At 44.3% G+C, this 18,729-nt stretch overlaps 1 protein-coding gene across 6 annotated transcripts in view; it reads right to left on the reverse strand.

Moving 5' to 3' along the window:
* Nucleotides 1-9,060: 9,060 nt before the first annotated feature.
* The window catches only part of TCF20 (transcription factor 20), a 123,959-nt gene continuing 114,290 nt past the window's right edge, over nt 9,061-18,729 (reverse strand). For 4 of the 6 annotated variants that reach the window (XM_054061193.1, XM_054061206.1, XM_054061200.1 and 1 more), the window contains exons 4-6: nt 18,231-18,280; nt 15,120-15,247; nt 9,062-11,144 (exon numbers count right to left, since the gene is read on the reverse strand). In XM_054061193.1, coding sequence (XP_053917168.1) covers nt 15,164-15,247; nt 18,231-18,280 — 134 coding nt within the window. In that variant the 3' untranslated portion in view covers nt 9,062-11,144; nt 15,120-15,163. Of the gene's footprint in view, nt 11,145-15,119; nt 15,248-18,230; nt 18,281-18,729 lie in introns of all 6 variants that reach the window. The other 2 variants (XM_054061178.1, XM_009556606.2) reach the window with 2 other exon arrangements.

The raw sequence follows: 18,729 nt of genomic DNA on the forward strand, positions 1-18,729 counted from the left end.
GATGCCTCTTCTCCAAAGGCTTCACACAAGCAGTGGTCAGTGCTCTCCTTTCCTCCTGGCTGGAGAGGAAGGGATCACGGCACAGTTACCTGCAAGAATGGGGTCCAGAATAACTACCCACTACTGATGGAACTCCCTAAGCTGCTCTAGGCTGCAACAAAGCTTCACAGTTGTGCTGGATAAAGGGATTAAAAACAGTTTTAAATATTTTCAGGGATACATGCAGCTCAACTGCCCCCACTCGTCATACCACTGTGATCTGCTCCGTTTATAGTATAAGCAGGGTGGAGTCAGACTCTTCTCCAACCTGCACAGTGACAGAGCAAGAAACAACAGTCCCAAGCTGCCACAGTGGGAATTGTGACTAGATAAAAGGATGAATTGCTGCTCCAGGAGAGCGGCTCAGCACAGGAACAGTGCTCCAGAGAGAGTCTGGAGTCTCCACTGAGAAGGTTGTCAGAACCGGACCGCACAAGAGCCCTGAACAACTGGGTCTGGTTCTGGGGTTGGCCTTCACTGAGCCAAGAGGTTGGACCAGAGACCCTTCCAGTCTGCTCCATGACTGTAACAGGATTTCTGGATAGCTTTAGAAAGATGTGCATGTGGATGACAGGTAAAAAGTTCATGTGTGTCCTTTCCGGAATAGTCACGGTGGCTGGTTGGGATTCCCAATCACAGACACAATTTGAATTCATCTTTAACTCTAGAGCGGGTTTAGCAATAGAGAAGATTTCCTCAGTTTGGGCAATTAAAAAGCAAAGCTGTAGAAGGCTTGTGGTGATAGGACGAGGGGCAATGGGTATAAACTGGAGAGGGGCAGATTTAGACTAGACATAAGGAGGAATTTCTTCATGATGAGGGTGGTGAGGCACTGGCACAGGTTGCCCAGGGAAGCTGTGGATGCCCCATCCCTGGAGGTGTTCAAGGCCAGGTTGGATGGGGCTTTGGGCAGCCTGGTCTGGTGGGAGGTGTCCCTGCCCATGGCAGGGGGTTGGAACTGGATGGGCTTTAAGGTCCCTTCCAACTCTAACTATTCTATGATTCTAGGATTCTAAGTCTGAAATTGATTTACTGATTCTATTAAAGAAAAAAAAAAATAAAAAGGAAAATAAGGAAAAATTCGGGACGTCTGACCTGCCTGGATGTGGACAGATGATGTAGGCCAAAAACACTGTTGGAGAAGTTGCTGAAGTGTAACTGTGCTGAAATAGCTACCGGTTACCAGGGAGTAACCTCTGAGCGAGCCTGGAGGTGCTGGGGCTTCCTGTGCTCTCTGAGGAAGGAGACCAAATACCCTTGGGTCCACACCTCAGGGCAGGAGGGAAGGCTGGGAAATGTGCACCCCAAATCCTTTGGGCTAAAACTCCAAACCTCTATCCCTGAGTGACTCCAAGAGGAATTACGAAAAATGTTAGCTGCAAGCCACATGGACATGCAATACAAAGATCAGCCTGAAAGCAAAACAGACGATGGAGAAATGCAACAGAGAAGTCATAAAAAGGCTCCTGTAATTGATGGAAATGAGGATGAAAATGTCTCAGTCTGTTTATGCCTGTCAGGAACCCTCAGGTTCTCTTTAAATCTTGGTGCCACAAGGCTTTTCAGAACAACTGGGGAGACTTGTCTGCTCTGACAATTACCACAGCACCAGCCCTGCAGGCTGCAGGAGAAACTAAGATCCAACACTCGCTGTCAGTTGTGGCAGAAGTAAAAACAAAGGGGAAATACAAGAGTTAGTGGCCTGTCTGTCCTCTAACATGAGTAGTTGTGTGTCTGTTAGAAGCTTATTTCAAGGGCCAGTGCTTAGGACGTTGTGGTTTGAGGGTCCAAAGGCTGCTTACTGCAAGGAAATATGTCTTTCTTTTATGAGTGCTGTCTGTTTGCACAGTGTCTTTGACTGGTGACATTTAAGTTGCTGAAGCATCCCCTGAATGCAGGCCAGACCTTAGCTGAGGTTTCACCACTCTCATCCAACACCATGAAAGCTGGTGGTTGAACAAACATCTTTTCTCAGCCTTTGAACACTTGTACTCATGCAGTTCCAGATCTACACATACACTTACAGATAAGAAAGATGAATACATGTATTCTTAAACCGCACATATCAGTATATTCTTAATGCAGCTGGTGAAGGAAAAGGTAGGTCAGAGGGCTGTTGGAGATGGTCAGATGAAAAGGCTGTTCAGACACGCCCCAGGCTAGTCCTTTCTCTTGCATTGTAAAGGACAAGAAAGGAAAGTTCCACCAGACCCTTCACTGAACACTTGACTGCACAATGGGAAGGGGCGCTTGGGTTTTTGATCAGCTACTCTCAAAGTCCAAGTAACTCTAATAAGTGCTAAAAATAAGGGGAGAATATCTCTCTGCAGAGATGGTAAGTAGAGGTTGGACAGAGTTTTGATGTCTCCCTGTCTCAAGCACTGGCACAGGCTGCCCAGGGCGGTGGTGGAGTCTCCATCCCTGGAGGTGTTCAAAAAGCATGTAGATGTGGCACTTTGAGACATGGTTTAGTTGGCACGGTGGTGGTGGGCTGATAGTTGGACTGGATGATCTTAGAGGGCTTTTCCAACCTTAATGATTCTATAAGCAGCTCTTTCAATTCGCTCAGAAGAAACTCTAGAAAATGAACATCAGCCTTCATGTCCCACAAGTTTCTGTGGGTCACTATTGACTGGAGGTAGAAAAGCAAGATGAAGTATGTGTGCTTTGAAGAGGAACAAACCAACCCAGGTGACTTGGTCCACATTCCCTTTTTAAGCACAACAGGGACTATCCTCTGTGGAACCTCCACTTAGATGCAAAAAGGTTCCTCTATGTTAAAGAATTATTTGGGGCCTCTTGTTATTTTAATGTAATAAATGGCACAGAATGAGTTTGGTATGGTACCTACCTAAACTGTTCTTCCAAAGCTCACACATAGGAAACTTCAAACAGAAACGGGCAGCTGGAAAATCCACTTCCACCAGTGAGGACTTCAAGCACCTTTCCAGTGGTCTCAAGTCTCCTCACAGCTTAGCATTCCCTAAAAGAAGCCCCAACAACAAACCTTCCATGACTTCTTCTACTGACCTGTTATTTCTCCATGGCTCTTTCACACCATTAGGCCACTTGTAAAAGGTTTTCTTGCCTCTTCTTATTTTTGAGAGGAACTTTGGACCAAAAAGTTGCACTGCTGACCCTCAGCTTAGGGTGAATCTATCAGGCCTGGGTGTTGGGCAGTGATTGAGGCTGATGGGCCACATTTGCAAAACTGAATTCGTTCCAGTTATTGGTAGCCTGCAGTCACTGTTGCTGATTATTAGGGATTTGGATTAGGTTAAGTGATTTCCACTTCTAATTTGTTCATTTTGTAGACCGCAACAATTCTGCACAACCCAAAAGATGTATCTTCTGCCATTCTTCTGAAGCAACAAATCACAGACTTTGTTTGCTAAGTCCACCTTTCATATTTGTCATAAGGAACGCTTACACCTCCGCTATAAGAGCATCTTTTCCAAGTCTTTTGTGTTCCTGTGGCAACACACTGCTATTGTTTTTAATTGAAGTGAGTTTTGTGGCTGAAGTTTGCCATGATGACAGCAGCCACCAATACCTTCCTTAAGCCTGCAAATATCCACTTCCATTTCACAGCTTTGGAAACTGTTTCTTCTCCTGGCATGTTTTCCTGTCCTGTGAAGCTAAGAACATTTCATACTTGAACCATACACAACACCGGAAAACTGTTTAGAGTGTGCAAAACCGGTGCGCTCCGTATGGCCTCTGTTTTTGGCTGCTGGAAACATCTTCATCAGTGGCGTTTCACAAGCTTTGCTTATTTCCTTGCAGAGTGCAGTTCTTTAGTTTCATTTCATAACGCTCAGTTATAGTTCACTGTTGTCCTGGTGTCAGCCTGGATAATTTTCTTCCTATTAGCTGGTACAGTGCTGTGGCTTGGATTCAGTAATATTCACAACACAGTGATGTTCTTAGTTGTTGCTAGGTAGTGCTTGTCCTAAGTCAAGGACTTCTCAGCTTCCCATGCTCTCCCAGGGGCAGGTTCACAAGCAGTTGGGAGGGAGCACAGCCAGAACAGTGGACCCAAGCTATTCCATACCATATAATGTCATGCCCAGTATATAAACTGGGGGGAATTGGCTGGGGGCCTAGACTTGCTGCTCAGGAACAGCCTGGGCATCGTCCACCAGCTGTTAAGCAATTGCATCGTGCACCCCTCATTTTTTATATTCTTCCTATTACTATTTTCTCTTCCTATTAAACTGTCTTTATCCCAACTCACAAGTTTTACCTTTTTTTTTTTTTTCTGATTCTCTTCCCCATCCCATGGGGGGAGAGCGAGCAAGTGGCTCTGTGGTGCTTGGTTGCCAGCTGGGGTTAAACCATGCCAACCACCTATCGCCTGCACACTTAGCAATTCCTCCTCAGAAGTTTTAGCCACAGCAGGACACCAGCTTAACAGACAGACTGTCACATCCATTTATATAGTAAGCTCACATTACTACATAGAATCATAGAATCCTTAGGCTGGAAAAGATGTTTGAGATCATCAAGTCCAACCGTACCTGTCCACTACTAAATCATATCCAGAAGCACTTCATTTACCCATCTTTCAAATACCTCTAGGGATGGAGACTCAACCACCTCCCTGGGCAGCCTCTGCCAGTGCCCGATGACCCTTTCGGTGAAAAATGTTTTCCTAATGTCCAATCTGAACCTCGCCTGGCACAGCTTGAGGCCATTCCACCTTGTCCTGTCCCCTGTCACTTGGGAGAAGAGACCAACACCCACCTCTCAACAACCTCCTTTCAGGCAGTTGTAGGCAGCGAAAAGGTCTCCCCTCAGCCTCCTCCTCTCCAAAACAAAGCAAAGCAGCAAAGATGACACAAAACCTGTTATATAAAATTTCAATCTTTGTTCTGCTTATACACCTAGTCCTTTTTGCCTCTTTTGGATGCATTTCCAGCTGCCAATTCCTAATTTCACCACTCAACACTGAAAAACATTCATTCTGCTTTTCTGCATTTCTTCCACCTACAAATGGGAACCACGAGATCTCTCTTACTCTTAAGGTGCTTTGGCACCAGCTGATTGAAGAGCACAAAAAGAAATAAGATACTGATATGACCCATAATCCAGGATTAGTACCTATTCATGGCAATTCCCAAAATAATGTCCTCAAAACCATAGAATGATAGGATGGTTTGGGTTGGAAGGGACCTTAAAGATCATCCAGTTCCAACTCCCCTGCCATGGGCAGGTACACCTCCCACCAGACCAGGCTGCCCAAGGCCCCAGCCAACCTGGCCTTGAACACCTCCAGGGATGGGGCAGCCATGACTTCTTGGGGCAACCTGGTCCAATGCCTCACCAAAATAATCCACAGTATATAAGAGTCCAATTATTCCACCTCTGTTCTGAGCAGGAAACAAAACTCAGGTTCAGGAACTCAGCTGAAAGTCCAGTTATGTTTTCCTAATACAAGTGCTATAAAATGTGTTATAAAGCAATTAGATGTGGTGACAGTTTGATAAATCGGCTGCAGCCCACGAGACTCTTATGATACAACACAGATTTATGACTACCACACTGCACTTATCTTAAGTGTGAAGGCAGACCACCTCCCAGATGCTTCCCTGAAAACTTCTCTGTCATTTTTGCTGCTCCCCACTGAAAGACTTGGTGCTGGAAAGAAATAATTTCAATAAAACTCAGAAAACCATTGGCATAATGTACCTCAGACCCATAGAGCATTGACCTCTGGACCCACTGCAACCTCCAAGTTTGGTTGTCAGCAGGTGTAGCTACAACCCCAAAGCTACGGATGTGGTGCAGGTGCTATTTGCAGAGAACCTGGATACGTCTGTGTTCAGCAGCACATGCACGCAGGTTGTATCACGCAAGAGTAAGAGAGTCAGTTTGAATGCAGATCCCCCAGCTAGAGTGGAAGAGTTACCTCACAAGAGGTTTGCTATGAGCTAAACCAGTATTTTTCTTCTTCAAATTTCCTGATTTCCCTGACGGTATCCAGGGCTGCATCTAAAGAAGTGTGACCAGCAGGTCAAGGGAGGCGATTCTGCCCCTCTACTCTGCTCTCCTGAGACCTCACCTGGAGTCCTGTGTTCAGTTCTGGAGTCCTCAGCATAGGACGGACGTGGACATGTTACAGCGAGTCCAGAGGAGGCCACCGAAGATGACCAGAGGGCTGGAACACCTCCCATACGAGGACAGGCTGAGAGAATTGGGGTTGTTCAGCCTGGAGAAGAGAAGGCTCCGAGACCTTACAGTGACCTTCCAGTACTGAAGGGACTACAGGAGAGCTGGGGAGGGGCTCTCTGTCAAGGAGCACAGTGACACCACTTTTGGCCTCTTCCTTTTTTGACTAAATTCTCTGACTCACAACATCCTGAGGTAGCTCTGTCTCAAAAAAAACCCAAAACAAACAAAAACCACAACAAAACTAAACATGTTTGTTAGAAATGTTCCACAGCAAAACAAGAATTTCATCTTGTTTCACAATAGAGATTTCTAACCCCAAACCAACAGACAGTAACTAGTCTGTCAGCTTCTCACAGGGAAGTCAGTGGAGCCTCAAAATATTTGCCACATTTATACTTTCTACATCTGTAACTCTGTAGATCTGCAGATCTGTAACAGAATTACCTGTGCTCCTGTTCTTATTCACACAACTTTTAACCACTAACAAAAAATCCAGACTGATGACAATTTATTCATTCTGAGCCATCCAGATATCCTGTTCCACATCCAAAGGTCTGATATTTAAACTCAATTTCCTGCATTCCGCTTCTTCCAGTTGTTTCTGATAAGCCAGGGAGCAGGTCAGACAAAATGATTTTTTGTCCCTCTACCAAGTATTTTTACCATATCCACGACAACCGCTGCACTCCAGACGGCACAGGTAATTCATAGAATCATAGAGGGTTTTGGGTTGGAAGACACCTTAAAGATCATCCAGTTCCAACCCCCCTGCCATGGGCAGGGACACCTCCCAATAGACCAGGCTGCCCAAGGCCCCATCCAACCTGGCCTTGAACACCTCCTGGGATGGGGCATCCACAGCTTCCCTGGGCAACCTGTGCCAGTGCCTTACCACCATCAGTATGAAGAAATTCCTCCTTACGTCTAGTCTAAATCTACCCCTCTTGTTTATAGCCATTGCCTTTAGTCCTGATTCCTGATGTAACAATGCTGCTACCAGGTGTGATGGTTTAGAAAGTTTATGCCCAACCCAGCCCCAAACTGTTCCCCTGTAACTGTACTGGTTTAATTAAAAGTATTATCTTTTCTCACATACATTCTTATGCACATTACAGTTCATTCTGCATAAGAAACAGTCAGAACTTCAGAGTTTTCATTCATGCCTCTATCATGATAAATTCCTTTTTCTAAAAATTCATGTCCCACCAACCCACTTTTCTTTAGCTTGGCATTACCTGTCCTCCAGGAACTGGAAGGACAACATCCTTTGGCAGATGCTCTGCCCCAAAGCCCTTAACATTTTAGTTCAATACCATTACACATCACCAGTTTGTCTTGTCCCAAGAGCGATTCATAAAGTTCACAAACATCACAAGCCCAGGTAGAACCCCCACCCATACCTATGGGACACACCGATGAGCAGGGATGGCCACCACCGTCTGCAGTGGCAGCTGGGACTGCTTTCCCCTGTGCTGCAGAACCTGGCTGTGAACTCCACAGCAGTCTGTACCTGGGATCTCCAAGAGTAGATTCCACATGCAATAAAATTCCATGAGAGATGTATCCACCAGCAGCTCCTGGTATCAAGGTATGTTTGCTGTACATATCCTAAGGCCTCCGCCAGTTCCTGCAGGAGGAGCACCTCCATCCGCATCTCCAGCTGACCACCGATTGGCTCCTATCAACAGAGATCCTTTGCTTGTTGAATCCAATGTGTGTCATGTATGGAAACCCACTGTCTTTTGTCTTTGTCCTTGTCCAGCAGCGTTGACTCCCTCAGGTCACTTGTTGGAGGTTCCTTTTTCGAACAGCAACCATGCACTTGGAAACACTGTTAAACCACGACATCCATTTCCCAGGAAGCAAGTGTCTCTTTCCTTTCCAAGATCCTGATGGGAGTCAGTGTGGAGAAACACTTTGAAAATGAGCTGCCTTATCCAAACTCTCCTGAGTTCACTCCTCATCCAAACATGTAATTCCCAAGCGGCGGGCAGGCCACTTATTTTATCTTTACACATTCTCCATGTTTTAATGTTCCGCTGAAGGTAATTTCTGCTGCACAAATTCTAAATTAGCCAAGATTTCCAAACCTTATATTTCCTTCATGTTTGGAGTCTCCATGATATCGAGCTGTTCACTGCTTTCGCAGGATGGAGCTGGTAAACATTTTGTACAATGGCTTTCAGAATCCACTCAGGCACTTTATATCTTCTGAGCCGAAAGACATTTTTATTTCCAGCTGGATTTTATGACTCCTCTGGATGATTTCCAGGTTTTCCCAAGAAGCCATTACACTTTATTTTATTCTTCTTGGCTTGGTTTTAGCTCTGGTTTCCATAAAGATTTGACCAACAATGATGACCAACTCACAAGGTCTCTCTTTACAGAGAGCACAGTCCTTACCTCCAACAATAGCGCTGACGAGGGGTGAAGGTGTGGCTGATTTTGAGGGGTTTTGATCATCCCCCCACTGAGAAATATTTCTCATGGAGTCAAGCATGGTACCATCTATTTATTTGCTCTACACGACTCCTGCTACTTTCCAACCATGGTGTACGAGAATCTCCACAATTGCCATCAGCACCCACAAGGAAAACCTCAGAGGCTCCCTCCCAGCTACCCAAAAACCTTCTCCCTCTGTGTGACACCACTCTGAAGAGCCAAAAGTATCAAATTCAGCGGTTTTACCACACGGCCCTCATGGCACCAAAGAACTGATTCTTCACCACCGTAAATCAATGTAATAACAGTAAATCCTTTGGGGTTTTTTATCTTTTCCAGAACAGGTAGAATAGAACAGACACTAGGAAAAAAAAAAAAGTTTTTATTCAGTTGAAAAGAAGTCATTTACTCAATCACATTAACTATGCTAAAAATGATTTTTTTCTGACTACACCAGCAGTTAAATATTTTCAGCACCAATTCAGGACACATCAGTGACATTTATCACAACAGGTGTATTTCTTAATGTAGAGAAGGACAAACTCACTTCAGTAGCTGCTACTGGGAAAGGAGCACGTGGGCGGCTGCCCTTTTCTTTTCCAAATACTCATCAGTGAAAGCAGCAGCTTCTAGAAATAAATAACTGCCAAATCATCTCCAAATCTTTAAATCAATCTTTTAAAAATAGAGTTAAAATAGATATGTTAATATGAGCTATCATAGATTTTAGTTTTTATGTGCTGAATACTCCAAAACGCGAGCAGTTGAGCAAGCATCCAGAACATAACTTCTTAAAATAGTTCTTCTCTCCCCGCAGTATCAACCCCGTTTTGCTTTTCACCCAAGTCATGCTGGTTAGATCCCTATCTGTGGCCACTTCCCAGTAAGCACCACGCTGTTTGATATCACTAGGATACGTCACCATCCCGTGAGCGCAAGAAGTCGGTGACCTGGTGAAACACCACCAGCTCAAGCAAACAGAGAATTCATCCAGTCACTGGCTCGCCATCTCTGAGCATTAAATAAATCCTAAGCTTTAACTCTTAAAAGTTTTGCGGTCTTCCTCTTGCTGGGCCAGTTCAGGAGGTCATCGCTGAAGGCAGAACTGATGAAGGCAAAGAAACCAAAAACCTGCAGATAGTACTGTCTCTCTGTCCTTTTAAAACAAATCAAGTCCGCACAAAACAAAAGGAGACAAGGTTAAAATGAAGTTTATTAGTTTTTTTTGGTGGTTTTTTTAAGCTTTTTTTATATAAAACTGTTTGTGAAACAGCTATTTTATTCCCATGGCAGAGTGACCCTTGAAAGATGCACTAAACCCTTTCTTAAGGCCTTAACAAGAAAAAATTACGATGATTTTTTGTTGTCGTTGTTCCTTAAACCCAAGTGTTTTAAAATTACATAATTTACAAAAAAACACCCCACCCCAAATGACCAGATAGTGTCGGCTGTTACAGTGATGTTCCCTCTTCCTTCTTTAGGAAAAACAAAACACAACATAAAAAAAAAGGGCCAAGTAGATTTTCCTGATCAGTTTGAAGATACGTTGACTCCACCAACATTCAGCCTTCCTCTCCAGTTCCCAGTCTGGCAGGTAAACCGCATCTTCCCCTCAGCTGCCTTCAAAACTGAAGTCAGCTTCTTGGAATGCTTTGGGGGTGCACTATGTTGTTGTCACAAAGGGCAGAGACTCCCTTCCCCTGTGTGGTACAGACATTTCCACACGAACAAGGTGTACGGGATCTAGCGAGCACCAGCCACCTCTTACTTCATGACTATCACAACCTAAGACACTTCAGATGTTTTCCAAGCTTCCACTATTAACAGTGTTCCTCAAAAATAATGATCTCCCTACCTCGCACACCCAAGTGGTGACACCCCATCATCTACAACCATCTCAGCCTTCCCCCCATACCCTACAATTTATCAAGATTATATTTGCCTTTTAAAATTGGACTTCCTTGGGTGTTGTGAGAAAGAAAGCAAGAGGAAGGGAGACAAGTCCTGTTAGGGGTACTCCCAGTTCCACTACTCTTTTCCACAAACCATTAGGCTCTGTAAGCCTTGCTTTTATTTTGGATGTAATATTTACTTTAGGTATTTTTTTTAATTTATATGGGGTTTTGTTAATTTTAATTAAAAGCATCAAAAGGGATATAGCGCACCTTTCATTTAAAACAAAGTCTTTCAAGACTAAAAAATAGATCTTTATATATATATATATTTATCCCTCCCTCTTTAATTCCCCCCACCTGTTTCCTTTTTCCCCCTCCCCTTCCCACTGTCACTATGGAGATTGTGTCCATGGAAACAGCTGGTTCAGACTCCTTGGTCAGATTCTGTGATGTCATCAGTCTTGGGTGTGATGTAAGAGTTTATGAAGGAAGTGCTGGCATTGGCAGGCACGTCGAGAGGGGGCATGGCTGCACAGTGGGAGAGATTCCATTCAGTCACGAATGTCCACCGCTTTTTTATCTCAACAGCCTAACCTGAAAAACAAATCGAAACAGTGATATTGGGATGGTTCCTTCCTTCTGTCTGCCAACACGGCCTCCCAAGCTTTGGAAAAACCCACTCTGGAACCACTACCACCGCAGTGACACCAAGAGCTCTTTAGTTTTGTGTACTGTAAACAGATGGAAGCACAACGGTAACTAGTTCAAAAAAGCAAACTGATGTGATAAAAAGTGTTAGTTTAACAACCAGTGCAAAATGAAGTCAGCTCTGGAGGCGGTCCAGGATGACCAGACGATCTGTGCCATTATAACAGCAGAGCACTCTCAGACAACAGCCACCTCCAGCAGCCAGAAAGGAGCTCGTTTACCTCATGTTCGCTCCTCATCTTGACTATGAAAACTGGAAACAGAGGGGCCAAGCATGTTCAAATGTGATGACAGCTTCTGGGGTGCCACGCTGCCCCTCAGTGCCTGCACCCAGGTATTTTCACACACGTCACCACGTTACCACCCGGCTGTGGTTTTCAGTGATGATGCAGCAGACAGTGAAATGGTTACTGGAATTACAAGAGTCTGGCTGCAGGAATCGAACCTGGGAAATAGCTGCATTTCACAAGCTAAAGGTGAAGCTGCAGTTAGACCAATCAAAGGTCAGTTAATACTCCTTTCTGTTGTTTTTTTTTGTTCTAATTGCCAGATGATGACAGCAGCCACAGTTCGTGGAAGGACTAAAGTTGTGATGTCTTTCAATAGCAATGTGCAAACGTCTAAGTGCTTGGCACGCTTGTTCTCCCCGTCCAAAAGTTCTTCGAAATGAGAAAATTAACTTGAGGGGTTCGCTAAATTGGTGGCGGCTCGGTTCAAAAGAGAAACTGCAGACAAGGTTCACTTTGATTTCTCTAAGCCAGGTTTCTCATTCTTAATCTGCACAGCCAAGAAAGCAAAGCGTTAAAGAATGCGTTCATTTCTTCCCTTCTCCCATAACATAAGCAAGCCCAGAAGCAATTTGCTTATTTCGTAAGTTTACTACTTTGATGTAACTTAAATAATGCCCTCCCCCCAGGCAGTGATCTTGGGAAACGGAAAAAAGCTTGCAACTTAAGCAACGCATTTAGGGAGTGGTTAACAGCATGAGAGGTGTGTCTGGGAATGAAATAACACCCGTGTTCATTCCTAGCTGGCAATTAAGCTCCAGGAACACTAACTGTGATACAGAAGTCAGTGCTGTTCCGGTTATCAGCACACCAATTAGGTTACATCCCAGCAAGCCTATCTCTTGGCTGCAAATATCCCCTCGTACAGGGGTGCCAGGCTAACAGCAAGGAATATCAGGTGAGTGTCTATGAAAAACAGATGGGTAAGCCATGGAGCTACAGCTAAAGGGGAAAGGAGGGAGGTTCCTAGAGAGTTCAGGCAGCTGACCTTTGCGTTATTCATTACTGTGCAAGTGTGAGCCCTCGCTGAAGGAGTGTCAAGGCTGTGTTGCTGCCGCTGGCTCTTGTACAACTGCAGCTTGCCCATGCTTGGAATCGGTCCAGAGCATTAGGCACTGGCTCAGGGAGGAAACAGGCTCACCGCACAGAGTCCCTTCCCCATTCCTGGACAAGATCCAGAGCACTAGACTCACTCCCACAGTCACTCTCCAGATCTGGATTTGATCCAAATGTTCTAGAGGCAACTGGCTCAGGGAGACAGAAGCAACAGAGACAGAATACACTGACTTGCCTGGATGTTATCCAACACACAGAATTTTTCTTAACTTGCTGGTCCTAGGAGTGAACCAGGACTAAAAGAGCCCAATAATCCAACAGCTAAGTGCCCAACCTATCTTACGCTAACGCCAGCAGAGGGGCAGCCTCTGTGCTACCAGCACTGCTAGAGAACTCTCAACTTCTTTAATTACCCACTACTGCAGCAAATATATGTGTGTGTGCATATACACATAAAGTTCAAATAATTGGAACTTGTAGATTTGCATGGTTTGTATTTTGGGATTCAAGGCCAGGTGGGAGAACTTCATCTTTAAGACATTCTCAGCAATAAAAGCGTGAGGCTAAATCGGACCTTTCAGAGAACAACTACTTCAGGGAAAAGTGGGTTTGGAAAGAAATGATGCCTTAGAGAGATGTCTAGAGCACACGGTGAACATGATGCACTGAATCCACAGCCTGCAAGGTCGTAAGCCTTTACATTCCTATAACATATAAAAAGAGAGTTAGCACTGGACAATAATGTAGGAAACAAGTCTGTGTAAAGGTCTCTGGGACACAGTAATGTTAACCAGTGCCTTAAAGAATGGCTCAAAAAATCATCACTGAGAAGACTTCTCCAGTGTTAAATAGCTGTAACAGACACCCCGTCTGTGAGACTGTCCTCCTGTTTGAGCATTATGAACTATATTGCCTTTTACACTTCAAGGAAGAGAAAAGCTTAAAAGAATCCCAATGACCTTTGCCGTGGAAGGAAAAAGCTACTCAAATAATGATCTTTAAATACTGTATGCGTGGTAGCTGTTTTAACAACACTAAAAAAACACGAAAAAATGCTGTTAGAAAAGAAAAAAATCCCATAACACAGCAAAGCTAAACCAAGCCAGCAGTCATTCTTTATATGAAACACAACCTGTCTTCTGCTACTGCACTAAAAACCAGAACTCTCTGATTAATCTCTCATCCTTCAGAGAAAACACCATTGAAAGCACTTCACAATTACTGAACTCAAGAAACAGGCAAAATTTTAAGGTAAGGGAGGTGCCTAGGAAGCAAGGGAACAGCAGTGAGGGAAGGGGATTGTTATAATCAGCTCAGAGAACAGACAAGAAAGAGCAGCTTCACCTGCAGGACCGCAAGAACAAGAGAAGCAATCAGCTTGAGAAAGAAATGCAACCGAGTGGTGAAATGAAGGCAAGAGACCACCTTGGCCTGCAGTTTACGGGGAAGGGTGCCAGCAAGTATTAATCCGAAACCAAACAGTGTTTTCATTTAGAGCTCCCTGTTTTCATCAAATGGCAATGCACTTGCTGGAAATTAAATAAGAAATCCTAACCTCATCCCACCCTCTGGCTGCCAACTCCCACCTCTGTGCTACTCCCTCCTTGTCCCAGGATATTTGTCCAGCCACACAGTGAGCCAGATGAGGAAAATGACCCAACTCACGTGCCAACATGACAAAATGTAGTTCCAGAAAAACTGAATTCCCCACCAAGTTCACACAGGGCCGTATGAACATTGGGAACACACAAAGAAGGAGGCCGGAAGAAAGAGCAGCGAGGGAGCTGGAGTGTGAGAGCACAACTGCTGCTTTCCACAGCACTGCTGACTTAGGGCAACTACAGCCACCCTGGAGCCAGAGCAACAGATGGGGAAGGGATCAGAGTAAACATTACAAACTTATGAAATGGTGGCCACTTGTGGATATAATGCCACCTTCTCCCACCCAGGTCTGTTTGCAGAACAGAGGGAAGCGCTGGTCTGAAAGGAATGTAATGAGCTCCTGCTAAGATTCATTTACTTATCCTTGTATTTACATTTCCAGAAAAAAAGGGGGAATCGAGACTACAACAATCTTGAGCTCATTAATACTATTAATTCTTTCTCATCTACAAAACTTAAGAGACTTTGATGAATTCATTCATATGGAAGCTTACTATCAACTACCCTGAGACTTACAGAAAAAAACCTTTCAGCTCCTTATGGGCATGAACATGGCAATAGGAAAGGAGATTTCTGCCACTGGTTTAACTGGAAGAGTGATTAGGTAGTTGTGACAGCTAACAAGTTTTGCCTCTCACCACCAAACAGAAATAACTGCTGTGGAGATACAAACAAAGTGAACTCACTTGCCTGAATGTAATGGTAACAGGGGAAAAAAAAATTAAAATAAACAGTTATTACAAATTTTCTGAATATACACAAGAGCATCTTGAGTTCTTACGGATACGGGGAAGGCACTGGAGGTAAGGAGCCACAGAAGAAGGCAGGTGGGAACTGGGAACTCTCCCCAACTCACCTGTGCTTGCTTTTATTTCCATTCCCAGGAGTACACTTCCCCCCTCACCCCCGCTCCGACTGCTCTGTGCTGAGGCTGCCTTTCACCATCTTGTTCTGCAAGGAGGGAAGAGAGCAAGGAAGGAGGGGCTGACAAACCAGCAAGCCAAAAGGAGGAGGAAAAAGAAAATGAGGGAGAAAAGGAAGACAGGGGTAGGGAAAGTGAACATACAGAAAGCAAGAGAGAGAAAGAGAAGTCAGTATTGAAACCAGACAGATTTTTCAGACAGAGTTTTCCCTGTGACAAAAGCAAGCAATTCCACAAAGGTAAAGAGTTTGGGACATGAAAGCCTGGTTAATTTTAAGAAACACAGAATTTAACACAAAAAGGCAGAACAACAAGCTGAGATATATTGCTTAGAATAGACCCAGGGGTGGTTTAAGACAATCCAAGACTGCAGTGCCACCAAAAGGTGAGGTATCCCATCCCCTCTACATCCTCCCCAGTGCCTTGGCATCATCACCTGTCCTGTTACAACAGCGCTCACTGTGATGCTGACACACAGCTCGTTGGGTTTGCGAGAGGAAGCAAACCCTTCTAAAGATGATTAGTTTTCAGCCAGCATCTTCCCTGTGATAAAAGCTGCTACTTTGCAAACGTAGCACATTCAGGACATGGATGGTTGAAGCATCAATGCTGACAGAAGGAAATGGGAAAGCTCACTGGGGAACACAGGGAAAGGCAGGAGCAGTCCCTCTGGACTTAGCTTGCTTATGCCTGAAGTGTCAAGTGCAGTTAATGAGGCAAGAAGCACCTTTGCTCTCCAGGAGCCACTTATTATGATGAGGTGTATTTACTAACGTGAGGCATGGACTGAAAAAGGATAAGAGGCACTTTGCTGGGGAACTTACTCCGCATTAGCAGATTCATCAAGTTAGCGGGTTCTTCCACCCATTAACCACAGAACAGAATGAGGTATTAGACAGCTACTAATTAGCTACTGATGTCAAACTGGTGTTACCTAAAAGCCTAGTTTTAAACGGTCTAATCTGAAGCCTTTCTTCTTCTCTATTGCTCATATCATGCAAAAAATTGATGCAATTTGTTCTCCAGTCATTCTAAAGCAATGGTTTTCAGCCTTCTGGTCCCTGCCTTGCAACTGGCTGGAACTCCTCCTTCCAGCCACTACAATGGCAGGAGCAGGTTGATCCTATATTTTGCCCTGCAGAAGGGTTTATAACAAGCCAATAATGACCAGTGAACCACAAGGCCAAGGACAGAGTCCCAGCCAAGCAAAGGGAACTCTGCTTGACTTCAAACAAGTGGTTCATCTCCTTGCTAAGCAAAGGACAATAAACTTCAGTGCCAAAAAGACTGCTGGTGTGGAATTTCCATTTTCGACACAACACAGAAAATGATCTGCAGTGGGATGGTTTTGAATAAAATCCGTATTGCCTTATGAAGCACCTTTACCAACTTAATTGGCTGTTTTCCCCTCTCATACCCCAAGATTACTTCAGAAACCAATGTGCTTGCTCAGTATCTTCTCTGGGAAGATAGATTCTGTAAAATGGTTGTTTCCTTTCACACTCTGAGTGCCATCACTGCAGGTGCTCACACACAGCAGCCGGGACCCAAGACAGCTATGAAAAGCTGTAACACCGTGTTTCCCTGTTACACTTAGGGCAACGGGCAGCAAAACTAAAACAGCCTTCAAAGACATAACCTTCCTATCCCTCTTTAGTCAACCATTCATAGTCGGGCAGAGGGTGGCACTGGAGTAGCTGCATCCTACAGTTAGGGGAGCTCATCCTTGCCGTTTTCGCTTGGCAAGATCTGCAGGTTCGTGTCATGTAAACAGATCAATTTAAGCTCGCTGTACATTTTCAACATTATTCCACAATTGTGCAGAATAATTTATTTTCTTTTCTATGATGAAAAGTAGGCCAGCTCGGGATAACAGCCTGAATGCCCCAGAATCTTCCAGCACATTTTAAATATGTGTGTATAAATACATTGTATTGTGGTAGAACATCCAGGAAGGAACATGAGACTAATTCTTATATGTTTACAAAAGACAGATTATCTTTAATCTGTGAAGACAAAAGACCACCAGATGTCAGTCTAATTCTAGGCAGAGAAGAGATACACAGACAAGGACTAAATGGAGACTAATCCCTGCTAAAAAGCAGCACAGCTCTTCCCTATTATCATTTCTCCAGCACAAACTATCTGCACTCTTGCACAATTCCTATTATATCCAACTGGCCACAAGAATAGCCATTTTTTGGGATACTTCTGAGCACGTAAAACTTGTCGACCTCCATGGCCTCCCAGAGAAGTATTCCCCTTTATGGGCTGGGAGAGCTATTCCCAGCACCGTATCACATTGTTTAGGTGTACAAGAGAGAATGTACTCCCTGCCTCATCTTCTCTTTCCACACGGACAGAGAAACATCCATCCAGCTCTCAGCACCGCTGTTTGCAGGCTCCAGGGACATTCAGTTAAGGATGCCCAAGCCCTAGGCAAGAAGCAGTACGCTGAATCCATCTCCAATCTGAGAATGATGATAGGTCTTCTAAAGGGTCACAGATCTACAGAACAACTGCACAGACACATTGAAGGCTGGTAGGAATCAGCCTAGTTACTACCACTGAACTAGAACAAGGTGTTTCAGGTTCATCACTATGCTGATTCATGACATAATCTTAAATGTTTCAAAAAACAGGTTAAAACTTTTCCCCGAGCCATTTTTCTTCCTCATTTTGTATCCTCAGTAAATCCAAGTAAAAAAAGACACTGCCAGTTTCAAGGTAGCACTTGCACAGAAACAGCAGGCAATGTACTGATTCTATCACCGAAGACAGGAAATTAAGCTGGCCTTTCTTAAGAGCCATCAAGGATCTAAAGAACAACTGAGCAGATAGGGCAAAACCCTCCATTTATCTTCTTAAACTCTTTGTATTCTTCTCAAGTCGATGTTTGCCCCCAGAATATACCACAAGCACATGTCGCAGAAAAATTAAGTACCTCTGACTACAGATGTTATCCAGGTATAAAATCATTAATCCAAGTTTAGACACCAGAAGAGGGCAGTAAAAAACAGGCCTAATCCAGGAGAGGATTCTTACCTTGTGCTTGGGGCACCTCACTGAGAAATTCTCTTCGTTTAGTAAACAATCTAGAGGAGGAGAAGACAGCAATTTATTACTTTTTTTAATAAAAGCAACTTGAATAATATAACACGTGTAATCTTGCGTCACAAGTACATATTTTTCACTCAAAGATATAGGAATACTCTTCTTAGCAGGTTCATCCTTTCCCCAAAGTTTTCACAAATAAATTACTCAGCATCCCAAGCAACAATGTCACCTGGATCGCCCAGCCAAGTCCAGGCACACCCAGTCTCCCTGATCCTCTGTGTAGAGTAAGAATCACAACAGCAAGTTTACAAATCCTATATCTGAACCCTCTTCAGCTCTCACAGCTCTCCTTGCTACAGCACAAGGAAGACGGACACGTTCATCTAATCTGAAGAGATGATCCCTGCTTTATACTTCCTAGGAATATCGTTGCCTTTCTTCCTCACCCCAAGGCCCTGCCAGCATCAGGGGGACAAGGGGTACGCGT

This window comes from Cuculus canorus, chromosome 1 (assembly GCF_017976375.1).
Source record: "Cuculus canorus isolate bCucCan1 chromosome 1, bCucCan1.pri, whole genome shotgun sequence".
Taxonomy (NCBI): Eukaryota; Metazoa; Chordata; class Aves; order Cuculiformes; family Cuculidae; genus Cuculus; species Cuculus canorus.